The 12,416-nt window shown below is 50.6% G+C and overlaps 1 protein-coding gene and 1 long non-coding RNA gene across 6 annotated transcripts in view; one reads left to right on the top strand and one right to left on the bottom strand.

Annotated features, from left to right (window-relative positions):
• The window catches only part of LOC109372519 (uncharacterized), a 22,724-nt gene that overhangs the window by 3,944 nt on the left and 6,364 nt on the right, over window positions 1-12,416 (bottom strand). For all 3 annotated transcript variants that reach the window (XR_002122061.1, XR_002122060.1, XR_002122059.1), the window contains one exon: window positions 5,692-5,891. This is a non-coding gene — a long non-coding RNA (uncharacterized LOC109372519). The remainder of the gene's footprint in view (window positions 1-5,691; window positions 5,892-12,416) is intronic.
• The window catches only part of HDAC7 (histone deacetylase 7), a 39,769-nt gene continuing 38,251 nt past the window's right edge, over window positions 10,899-12,416 (top strand). For 2 of the 3 annotated variants that reach the window (XM_019625833.1, XM_019625837.1), the window contains exon 1: window positions 12,228-12,288. In XM_019625833.1, the coding sequence (XP_019481378.1) occupies window positions 12,243-12,288 (46 nt within the window). In that variant the 5' untranslated portion in view covers window positions 12,228-12,242. Of the gene's footprint in view, window positions 10,924-12,227; window positions 12,289-12,416 lie in introns of those variants that run through there. The other variant, XM_019625832.1, reaches the window with a different exon arrangement.

The raw sequence follows: 12,416 nt of genomic DNA on the forward strand, positions 1-12,416 counted from the left end.
GTTCGCAGAAAGGGGCTGCCTCTGAGGCTGGAGGTTCCACAGCTTCCTGCTTCTAGGCAAAATGAGGCTTCTTCCCTTTTCCGGGGCTTTCTGCTTATGGGAAGTCATCCCGAGTCCTAGGGCCAGAGGCCTTCCTCAGGCCAGAGTCTGGGTGACGAAGCAGGTGGATGTGATCTGGGCCATTCACAGCCCCAGTGCCTGCCTCCCACTCCTCAACACAGGCCAAGCAGGGAGGAGCTGGAGGTGGGGGTGCTAGTGGAGGAAGGGATGTTGAGACGGGGGCCTGCTGGGTTCAGGAAGCAGAGATGAGGGTAAGAGCTGGGCAAGACACAATGGGAAGGGGCGTGGTGGGACACAGGAGGGAGGGGGCAGGGCCAGGTGGGTGCCTGGGAGCTGGGGCTGGAGGTTTTAATGCCTCTTGACAACAAATGAATCATAGGCAAATTATGTGGAAATGATGGCGTAAATAAAGATGTGTTATTTCAAGGCCTTAGTGTGTCATTGTAGGAAGAGAGTTGTGGGGGGGGGGGGGGAGCAGGAGGCTGCCTAGGCCGGATGGTGCCTGTAGGTGGGGGCCCAGGTAGAGTTCCTGTGGGGGGCGGTGGAGGTGATGGCCCACTTACATCTCATGTCGCCCTGCCCTCGGGGTGATGTGAAATGGCAGGTGGCTGACCACAGCCTGTGAACCCCTCCCCCAGGGCAGAGCAGCCCTCACATCCCCTAAGCTCCTTGGTGATCCCCTCAACCTTCCTCTAACCTCACTAAGGCCACTGCTACCCACACACTTTCCCTTGCTCTTGACCTCCCTGGATCCTCCCTGGGGGCTGTCTCTCCAGGCCCAAGATAAGGTCTTGCCCCCAGCAGTGGCATAGGAGCCAGTGGAACTCCAGGAGTTTCCAGGGGACAGGACACCCCTGGAACCCAGAAAGAAAATCTGGATTTTTTCCATCAGGACAGGGCTGAGCTAATAATACCCCAGTGACAGTGCCTGGTACATGGATGGAGCCCAGTAAAGACCTATACCTGCTATATGAATGAATTCACAACCTCCATGAAATTGTCAGGGTTCTCCTTGTAGCCCACTCGAGACTTCTGGTAAGCCCTCATACCCACTCTCCACAGCTCTTTACAATGTTGACAATTATTAAATAACTAGAAAAATGTGTATACTCATACCACCTTACATAATCATTACCTATTGCACGAATTTCCTGGATCTTTTTCTCTATGCTTATGTTGTTTTGTTTTGTTTTAAAAATACAGTTGCCGTCACAGGGCATGCACTCATCTATATTCTTCTGTGATGCTATGTTGCATCCATATACATCTTTTTCACAGCTTCATCATTTTCTATTAAGTGGAAATATAATTTACTTTACAATTTTCCATTGTCGGTGTTCAAATTGTTTCTACAATTTGTATTATTCCATATTACAAATAATGTGGTGGTGGACATCGTGATGTTGCACTCCCCTCTCCCTAAATTTTGGCTGTAGAAACCTCATTTAGGGTATATTGGGTGGGGTTATGGAGCCAAAGGGTAAAAACATTTTATAGCTCTTACCATATATTGCCAAATCGATTTCAAAAGAGCTTACACCAACAACATGTGCATTTCACCACACTCTCACTAATGTTTGAAAGTGGCGTCTACCTTTACCTTGTTTTGATTGGCATTACTTTGAACATTTCCCTACCTTTGCTTACCAGCTTTCCCTGAAGAGCCATATTTGTGCTTTGATTTTTAGTCTACCACTGTTTTTGTGTGTTTTATCAATTTGCGTGCGCTCTCTCTATACAAATTATTTTAAAGCATCGTCGATTGCCATTGAGCACAAATCTTTCCTTCTTGACACTCTTTCCCACTTTGGATTCAGACATGGCACTACCTCTTAACTTCACTGAAATCTCTGACTGCTCCCTCTCAGCCTCCTTCGTGGGCTGCCACCCCTCTGTCCACCCAAATCTTTCTTGTCTCAAGTGTCTGCATTTAACCTGCTTCTGGGTTCTCTTTATTTCTCTCCTCTCTTCTCTTCTTCCCTGGTCTGTTGGTCTCACCCACTCCTACCTACGACTCCAGCTCTTACTGATGATCCCAGGTCTTTTTTTTTTTTTTAATTTTTTTATTGGGGAACAGCCATGGTCATTGGTTACACATTGCTTTCATGCTACAATGGCATAGTTGACTCTTTTTAAGGAGGGTGCAGCTCACAGTGGCTCATGCGGGGATCGAACTGGCAACCTTGGTGTTATCAGCACCACGCTCTAACCAACTGAGCTAACCGGTCATCCCCAGATGATCTCAGATCTTTATTTGTCTTGGTCCTCCTAGTGAAAGCTCCAGAGAACTGTCCACACAACCCCTCCTCCCGATTGTTCCACTAGCACTTCACCTCCACATGTTCACAGCTTGACCCTGTATTTCCCTCCAAATTTGCTTCTTCTCCCATATTCCCTAGCTCTGCTGCCCCAGTACCTTTGGGTTTGGGGCTGTGTTTGGAAGGGGAAGGAGGAGGGTACAGGCAGCACTCCTGAAAAAGAAATGAGGTTCTACCAACCTTCGACTTAGAGGAAGAGGAGAAGACCAGTTGTCTAAGGTGATGCTCTGTGACTCAGTTTCCCTGCTTGCCTGTATACCAGGACTGGTTCCAGGTCTAGAGATAGATGCTTGAAAGCCAAAGTAGGTGGCCATCCTCCTAGAGCAAAGTAACGCTTAACATTGACCTCACTGGCCTCCTCCTCCCCTTCTGAGCCTCTTCCCCAGCAAGGGACTGGAAGGGCTGAAGAAGTTACGCTACAAGTCGTCTAAGCCTGTGCTTCTCACTACAGTATCCGCTAGCCACGTGTGCTACTGATCACGTGAAATATGGCTAGTCAGAGTTGAAATGTGCTACAAGTGTAAAATCCAAACTGGATTTCAAAGATCTAGTATGAAGAAAAGGACGTAAAATATTGGTCTTTTTTTAAATTATTATATGATGAAATGATAATATTTTGCATGTATTAGGTTCAATAAATATACTATTAAAATGAACTTCATTATCTATTTTTACTTTTTTAAAAAAGAAAATGCAGTTACATATGTGGCCCATATTCTGTTTCTATTGAACTGCGCTGGTTTAAACCATCTCTGCAGGCAAAACACAGGGCTCCCAGCTGAGAGGCAAATAATGGGTTATGACAGATACAGATACAGGCCCCTCTGGAGATGTCACCAACCAGTCAGACACTGCAGGACAGATGCTCAGTGGCCCCTTGGCCCAGGCAAGGCAACGCTTCCTGGGGTGCTCCTTTAACCCTGGACTTCACGAGGCCTGATGAGCTGGGGCTTGGCTCTCCAGAGTCTGACCCCATGGATGCCCCGTTACTCCAGAAAAACAGTCACCCAGAGTCACCCCAGAGCTTTGGATCTCCTCACTGCCGTAGTTCATGGACAAGTTCTCCATCGTTCAGTGGGGCCAGGCCCTGGGTCCTTATCCAGAAGCCCAGAGGCGTCCTTCCTCCTGTCTAGTATCCTTTTTCCCACACACCTGGGCTCAGGCTCAGCCCACCTGTGATCCGGGAGGGGATGAGGAAGGAAGGCAGGCTTGACTGCCATCCTGGGCCTCTAGGTACATTGGCTGGGTCAGCAGGTATATTTTACGCTCCATTTCTAATGCCTGTTCTTCCTGTTGTCCCACTGATAGGGGAACAGAAAGGGAACAGAGGGAGCCAGGAGGGCGGGCACAGACCGCAGGGCTGCCCTTCTCTACCTCTCTCTCCCTTGCCAGTGCCCCAGCAGAGCCATAGGAGGGCACCGGTGGGGCCACAGCCTGCCTGGGTCTGCCCCGCCCTCTCCCGCCTGGATGACTCCACCTCTCCCAGGTCCTGGCTGGGATCCGAAGGCCCCAGGCAAGAGGGGGAAGGGGAGCCACTCCTCCTTTCCCAGCAGCTGCTGCTGCCTCTTCCTGTTTTGCTAAAACCCTGGCTCTGGACCCAAGGGGGTGGGGGAAGTCACCAGCCGCTCCTGCACCCCCCCCCCTCAAAGGTCAACCTCCTCCCCTAGGTCCTCTTAGCCAGTTATTTATAGCCCCCCAGGCTCTGGCTGAGGAGCTAGATCTCTCCTCCCTCAAATGTCAGCAGCTGTGGCCATTGCCCCAGGGATGCAGCCAGATGTGCAGATCACTCCAGATGTGCATTGCCAAGATTGGGGAGAGGAGGCGAGGCCCTTTCTGCAGTCGGTTTGGGCATTCCCTGCAGCCAGCCACATCCAGGCTCCTCTCAACTCTGAGGCAACTCAGACAACACCAGAGCACCTTGGGAGGTGAGGAAGGTTCCTGATAGCGTCCCATTCCCATAGCCCAGCCAAACCACCCTGCACACCCCAGAGGAGTCAGCTTGGGCTAGAGACCCGTTTGTATAAATTAGGTCTATCACTGAGACTGAATTTGTAGGGGACGCCTGTGGCTCAGAGGGACTGAAGAGACAGGACACTGTCTTTTATTACTAATGTCAGCATCATGCTCTAGCCCTAACAGGGCCCAATGTGCGTCAGGCTCCGTGCTGAGCACTTCACGTCCTGATCTCAGGAGTTCTCACAACAACCCTAATATGGCAGGCACTGCATACCCCAGTTTGCAGATGAGGGAACCCAGCCTCTGAGACGTCAACTAACATGCTGGAGATCACGCAGTGGTTAAGCGACAAACCAGAGCAGCCCTGACTCCAAATTCTCGCTTTGAACTACAATACAATGCCGCCTCCCTTTAGCCATTCCTCTACAGGTTTTTAAACGGTTCCTTAAAAGCTCAGGATAGGGAAGTGTGGAGCCCATCCTCAGGGTCTGCCCAAAGGGAGAGTGGTGGTGTCTCTGCCTCCGATGCCCTCCTAGCCCTAGCCGCTCAGGCCAAACTGGAGTGATAGAATCACCATTCCAGGCACAGAGGGGGCAGGTCAGAGCAGGACCACTGCCCCAGCCTACAAGGACCGGGTGATCCGTTAAGTCCCTTCCAACATGGAACTTCTGTGACTGTGAACCCAGCGTCTCCTTTGCAGCTCGGATTGTTGGAGCCCCTAGTCTGACAGTTCTCTCCACTCCAGGCTATTTTCTTCGGCTGTATCCTGCTCTCCAGGAGATGAATTTCTCCATGATAAGAACTGTGGCTTCTTTTGCCTCTGTGCCCAAGAACCTGGCACAGAGTAGATACTCAATAAATAAGAAATTATACTCCATGAAACAGAGTGCAGTGGTGATCATATGTGGGTGGGGTACTTGAAGGTCTTAGTAAGGACACTACCACTCACCCCCCTGTGTAACCACCCTCACCCCACTGCACCCTCACCTCGGCTCATTGCTCCTTTCCTGCCTCCACACCCCTGACATGCAGGGGCATAGTCCAAACCCACCCTAAAAGACACTCCTGGGGAAGAGAGGTGGGTTTCCTTAGGGCAGGACCTCCTCAACGTTTTACCTGGAGATTCCAGGCTGGAGGTAAATTCCCCCAAAGAGAAACCATTGAGATTTGTAACAAGGTGGAACCCTGCCCTCCAGCCAATATAGCCACCGAGGCTACGGAGGGTCCTGCTGGGGGCATGTAGCAAGGCCAAAGCCCCAGGCCCACCAGTGGATGGACCACCGCATCCCTGCAGGCATCCATTAGAACTGGCTGCAGAAAAACGTTTTGCAACTTGGACGAATTTCTTCTTACTCACGATTAGAGTATGGCCCAGTGGCTGCCTCCCTGACCATAATCTCTGCTGGCACAGGCATCTCTGGGGCTGGGCAGCGCGGGCTGTAGAAGGAACGCTGACCTAGAAGCTGGGGCGCCTGGATTTTTTGCCTGCTCCCCATCACTTGTTAACCATGTCATCTCTGGCAAGTTATTTCCCCCTTGGGTCCTCAGTTTCTTCATCTGTAAAAGGAGTGGTTTGGATTAGGTCAGAGTGTCCCAAACCTAACCACACTTTAGAATGGTGGGAGCTGCAGGTTACTGGGTACCCCCAACCCGAAAGAATCTGATCAGTTCTGCGAGGGGGCCCAGGAATCTGTTCTCACAGGTTCTTCAAAGGGATTTTGATATAATGTCGGCTTTGGGGGATCCTAGAGACTAGATAATCTTATAAATCACTTGCAGCTCTTGGGAGCAAAGATGCTAGCACATGGAATGGCCATATCAAGATGTTTTGGTGCTGTGAGGTTTCATCAGAGGGCAAGTGAGGGGCAGTTTATTTCATCCTCCTCATCACTATTATTATTATTATTATTATTATTATTATTTTGCCGCTGGCATTATTGTTATGAAGGGAGATGGCAGTACTCCCATTTGTTTGTTTCCATCATTAATGAGGCTCTGGTTTCAGGGGGCCCTCGCTTACCTCCAGATTGGGGGTCGACTGGGAGAGAAGAAACGGGAGGAATGGGCCTTCCCTGGTGGGTGGGACCTCTTGGCAAGGGACCCTTTCTTTCCCTCTCTCCTGGGTGGAGTTCGGCTGGATGGGCTTTGGCACCAACCTCTGGGACTGACAGAGTGTCTTCCCACCCATGTTCCTCCCCTACTTTCATGTCTCAGCTGCCTCAGCCCTAGGGACTGCCCCCTTCTCCTCCTCCAGCCCGACTTCCTCCCCAGGCTCCCTCAATCCTCACTAACCTCATTCCTGAGCCTGCTAATCTGTTTGCCACCTTTCTGCTTCCTTGCCTCGCCCTTGCAAGTGCCTTTCTCCCTACTTGGAATGTCACCCCCTCCCCCCACACTGTTTCACATTTCTGGGCTCCTGAAAAACCCAGCTCAACACTCGCTTGCTTCATTCAGGCCAGGGTCTGCTCAGGTCTTTCCTCTCTGCTGAGTACCCACCTATACCTGGGATAACAGAACCAGAAAACCGCTTTAGACTTTGAAAAAGAAGTAGAGATGATTGAAACCAGCTCCCTCATTTGACAGATGAGAAAACTGAGGCCCAGCGAGGCTGTGACGTGGCCAAGATCACACAAATAGTGAGATTTTTTAAATAGTTGGCTTCCCAAGAGGCTTTCAAGTGTTCTATGTGTTTATTTTGTTTCCTCAACACACTGTGATCTATATGAGGGCAGAGGCTGTGTTTTTGTTTTTGCCTTTAATGTTCTTTATCCACACTGTGGGGGTGGGTGTGTGGGGGTGTTGTATCCAGGGCTAGAGTAAGCAACTGTAATATTTTTTAGGCTATCAGGACAATAATTCCAAAACTCACAGTGGTCCAAACTTTTGCATATATTATTCATATGATCTCAGACCAGCCCGGGTCCCTGCTGACTGTCCTGCCTACTCAGAGGCCTCCCCCTGCATCTGGACACTGGCTGTGTTGCTGCTGTCCATCCCTCTCCACACACCAACTCAACATCTGCTTGAGGTAGGTAGCCAAGTTATTGCTATTTTACAGAGCAGGAAACTGAGACTTAGAAAGGTGTGACCCAGGAAGTTAATGGTAGAACCAGCCTAGAACTCAAGTTCCCTGACTCCCAGCCCCAGCCCAGGGCCCTGATACCCACAATGCCTTTGAGCTCTCTCCTTATGTTCCCAGCTGGGCACCTGGAGTCATCAAGGGGGTGACCTCTGCCATCTTGTGAATTCGTTGTGCCTTCTTTGTACTGGGATTGAGGAGACCCTGTCTCTGGCTTCCTGCCCCTCCCCATCCTGTCCCACTGCTTTCTCCTTGGGTGCCCCCCACGGCATTGTTGGTATACAGACACATACACATATACTCAGAACTGCAGGTGTCTAGGGCGACAGACCACAAGGGAAACCACATTACCTTTGTTGACACTGGCGGGAGGTAGGGGTTCGGGGGAAGGGACTTGCTTAGTTCTCTCCACCTGCCCTAGTCCCCACGGTCATCTCACCTCCCAACCAGAGCCATGTGGACCTATAGCCCATACCCAACCCTCTTCCTGATTTATCCATCCAATTCTGGCCCAGGAAGATGTATCACTTCTCTCAGATCCTGAAATTCTGGATAGAGGTTTGCCTGGCTGCACCCCAAAGCCACACAACTCCCCTCAATCCTAGTTCCCCTAATCCTGCCTGTGCAGTACAACAGAGAAAGGTGGAAACCAGAGATGAGACCACAGGGCTGGGATCAGTGAGGGAGAAAACTTGGTATCTAGAATATCCCACATAGGTCAGCTGGGACCTCAAATAACCAGGTTTACGCTGTTGTAGGAGACCTGGCAGCAGCACCTCCATCGTTTTGAACTGCTGTTGTAGAAGAAATTACACAGGCTCTGAATCAGACACACTCTGGATTAAGTCACTCACTGGCTCTATGGCCTTGAGCAAATCATTTTGTCTTTCTGAGCTTTAGTTTACTCACTAAAACAATGGGGATAATAATGAGATATAAGTGAAAGGGCCTTGAACAGCATATGATACAAAGGGGATATTCAATAAATCCTAATTATCTTCTCTCCCTCCATCCTTTCCTCCCTTTCTTCCTCCCTTCCTTCCTTCCTTCCCTCTCTCCCTCTCCTCCCCTTCCCTTTCCTTCAGTCCTTCCTTCTTTCTTCCACTTATTATATATCTGGTCCCACGGAACCTTTTTTTTTTTTTTTAGCTGAGCCATCCTGCCACCTTTTGGCAGCTCAGCGGCTGCTCAGCTCAGGCTGGGAATCGAACCACTGCTGCTCAGAGCTCAAACTCTTGAGTGAGCTCTTAACCAACTGAGCCACTCGGCCGGCCCGCGAAACCCTTTATTGAAGCCCTTTATTTGAAGTTGGGGACCTACCTCCCCTATTAATTTGCAAGTCCAAAATCCTGTGAATTGGCATTTGATCCCAGGCTCAGAAACTGGAATGCAAGATCCAATTCAACCCAATGAAATGGCTGTCCTCCGAGATCTCACCGGGCCTTGAGGACTGAACGCTTTCTGATTGGCTTTGTATGTGGAAAGTATAGGCTCAGGGAGGGATTGTGGCTTTGGCTACCACATCTAGAAAGTTGGGACAGGAGTGACCTCAGAGCTCTGAGGTTTAGATGAGATCACTTTCTGGAGCTTTGAATCCTGGCACAAGATGGCACCCAATAATATTTGTTGAATGAATGAATGGCCCCATCACTTACCAGTGGTATAACTTTGGTCAGGTTTCTTAACCTTTATGGGCCATACTTTAATTGTGAGCATAACAAGGATCATTGTTAAGAATAAATGATCTGGGGGTGACTGGTCAGCTCAGTTGGTTAGAGCGTGGTGCTGATAACAACAAGGTTGCTAGTTCGATCCCCGCATGGGCCACAGTGAGCTGCGCCCTCCCTAAAAGAGTCAACTATGCCATTGAGGCATGAAGGCAATGACCACGGCTGTTCCCCAATAAAATTTAAAAAAAAGAAAAAAAAAGAATAAATGACCTAATGTTTGCCAAGGGGTTAGTATAGGGCTGCTACATGGTATTCAACAAGAAAATACCTAAGTAAGGGAAGAAAGGAGAAAGAGAAAGAGAAGGTCAAGTAGGCCCCAGAACCCCAAAGAGAAGCAGAAGAGGATGCCCTCAGGCTTTGTACTGGCCAGAAACTCTGGGAAGACTCTGGGGAGACAGGCAGGTCCTGTGGGGCTAATGTCTTCTGCTAGGTGCTTAGCTGAACAGTCTGTGAGAGGCTTGGACTCAAGCGCCTTAAAAAAAAAAACTTCCCATGGTAACCAGGGTAGAGGAGAGGGAGGTAACCTGCACTTTTCTGCCGTATGTCTCTTAGGGTTCCTGAAGATTCTCTAACGTATCACAGCAAGGGACGTGTGACTTAGAAACTATCTTAAGGCTCTGCCATGAGGGTGGTGGTGGTGAAGGAGTGGTAAAAAAAAAGCTGGCAAGGGAGGAAGGGGCACAGTGCAGCTTCCCAGATGGAGGTCTCACAGGCTATCTGTCTCTCTGTCTATGCTTTGGGAACAGGGAGTCCTGGTGTGTGAACAAAGCCATGTGCTGGGTACCATGGGGAAAGGCAGGGGGAGATAACTTTTTTGCTCAAATCTTTCAGAACTCAGTAATTAGGTCAAAAAGAAAAAGAAAGCTCACAAACAAATACATGAATGATGCACATGGTAGAAATGAGCAAACAAGGGCCTGATTTCACTCCAAAAATAACTCCAGGAGTCCTGGGAGGATTAGGAATGGGCATTGGGGGGAGGGGGGCTAAAGGAGAGAGATAGCAGGTGAGAGGCTGGGGTCTGAAGGAACCAAGCAACTTTTCTGGATGCTGTGGCATGGAGGAGGGATTTGGAAGGTGGGTGATCTGGTTTGGACATGAAGGCTGGGAAGAACACACCTGAGGTAGAAGAACGTGTGTCTTGCAAAGTCAGCATGGGGAGTCATGGGGAAAAGGGTATATTGGAGGTGTCTAGCAAATAATCCATAGGGAGCTTGAATTCTGTGCGAGGCACTTAGCAAGACACTATAAGAAATGCAGCCATGACTAAGGCAGTAGCTGGGCTCAGGGATGTCCACTCTTGAACATTCTTGGGAAGCAGGAAAGTAGAGACAAGTAGAATTGGTGGATGAAGGTCAATGTGCAGAGAAAGACTGACAACATGGGGTGAGTTCCTTTAACGGAAAGAAAGAATCCTTCTGGCTACAGGAATCAGGGAAAGGCTCCTGGAGAAGGTGGTATAGCCTTGAGCAGCGGTTCTCAACCTTCCTAATGCCGCGACCCCTTAATACAGTTCCTCATGTTGTGTGACCCCCCAACCATAAAATTATTTTCTTTGCTACTCTATAACTGTAATTTTGCAACTGTTATGAATCGTCATGTAAATATCTTTTTGTTTTCCGATGGTCTTAGGTGACCCCTGTGAAAGGGTCGTTCGACCCCCAAAGGGGTTGTGACCCACAGGTTGAGAACTGCTGGCCTTGAGGCTTGGAAAGATTTTAACAGGAGGAGAAAGGGACTGCAAGGACATTCATTACTGGAGGAAACACAATGAGCCCAGGTAAGGGGGTGGGAAAGAATGAGGACATGATGAGAAGCAGTCAGCAGCCCACTTTGGCTGAAATAATAATAGTAATCATAGCAACTAACATTACTGAGCACTAAGTACCAGGAGGCACTGGGCAGAACAGTGGAAAAAGAGAGAGGTGTGTGTGGTGTGGTGCCATGTTGCAGGAGGGCTTGGATGCCAGGAAAGAACTTTGTGAGGATAAGTTATCAACTGCACTCAGCGCCTGCGGAGTGAGCTCTGGGACATGGAAGGGGACTGCAGTGGGAAGTCAGCTGCTAGAAATCGCAGGTAGCAGCAAGTGGGGAACCGAGGGCCTGTGGTGAGAAGTTGGACCTTGCTGTGGCCACGCCCTTCTAGGCCACTGTGGACTCCTTTCCCACCTGACATGGCTCTGCCTCAGTTTCTCCTTCTGTAGAACTCTGACACTCTTAGGGTTCCTAGGATGGAGGGAGGATGGGGTCAGATGGAAGCTGAGCCCTGCCTTCCAGTGGTGACGCTTCACACCACAGGAGAGCCGAGTGTTTCAGGTCGTGGACCTCTCCCCTTCCCAGGAGCCTGTGTGTCTCTGACCCAGAACATTGCCAGAGGCGACAAGGCTGATAGGCTAGGCCGGGAAGCAGACTGGGGAGGTCCTCAGCCCTTGACCCCTGAATCTGACCTCCTCCTGCTAAGAGGGCTGGGGGGGCGGCCCGGGGGTGGGGGTGGGGGTAAAAAGAGCTGCTGCGCACAACCGGCCCCGAGCTGAGCTTATTAGCCGAGGGAGGGCTGGAGGCGGCTGCATTCCGACTCACAGACTGGAACATTTCTGTGATCCGCTGTAATGCACTGGGAGACACTGGGCACATTGCTGAAGTTTGACTCATAGGGACCGGGAGGGGGAAAGAAGGGGGGAGAGTTGTGGGGGGAGAGGAATGGGAGGAAGAGAGGAAGAGGAGAGGAGGGAAGGAAATCCCTTGAGAAATTTCTTTAAAAAAAGAAAACTTTCAAAATCCGCACCACCCCCACCCCCTTTTTCTTTTAATAGGAACAGGCTGGACCCTTCTGTTCCCCTCAGCAGGCGTTGGGTGAGGGGGGGGGCAGAGGGGGAGGGCTGGGCAGTGATTCAAATCAGATCCTGGAACTTTCCTCAGGCAAGTCGTGCGGGGGGGTGTGTGTCCGTCTGGGATTCCTTGCACGGGACTTGGGACTCCACGCGTGTCCCACTGTCCCTATGTGTGGCTGTTTGCTTGTGGGCTGTACGTGCCTGTACTTGTGCGCGCAAGGGTCCTTCCCTGAAGTGTCTGCGTAAATGATTCTGGCCTTGTGTAAACATGGATGTACGCTCCGTGTTGTGTATGCCAGGCTGCGGGCGCTCAGGTAGCCGGGTTTCCGGGAATTGTGCGCGGGTCCGTGTGCCGCGGCTCGGGCGGCGGCCGCGCGCGGGTCGGGGCCGCGTCCCGCGTTCCGGGTCCGGCGCTGCCTCCCGGGCCGCGCGGTGTGTCGGC

This window comes from Hipposideros armiger, unplaced genomic scaffold (genome assembly GCF_001890085.2).
Source record: "Hipposideros armiger isolate ML-2016 unplaced genomic scaffold, ASM189008v1 scaffold_640, whole genome shotgun sequence".
NCBI classification, from domain to species: Eukaryota; Metazoa; Chordata; class Mammalia; order Chiroptera; family Hipposideridae; genus Hipposideros; species Hipposideros armiger.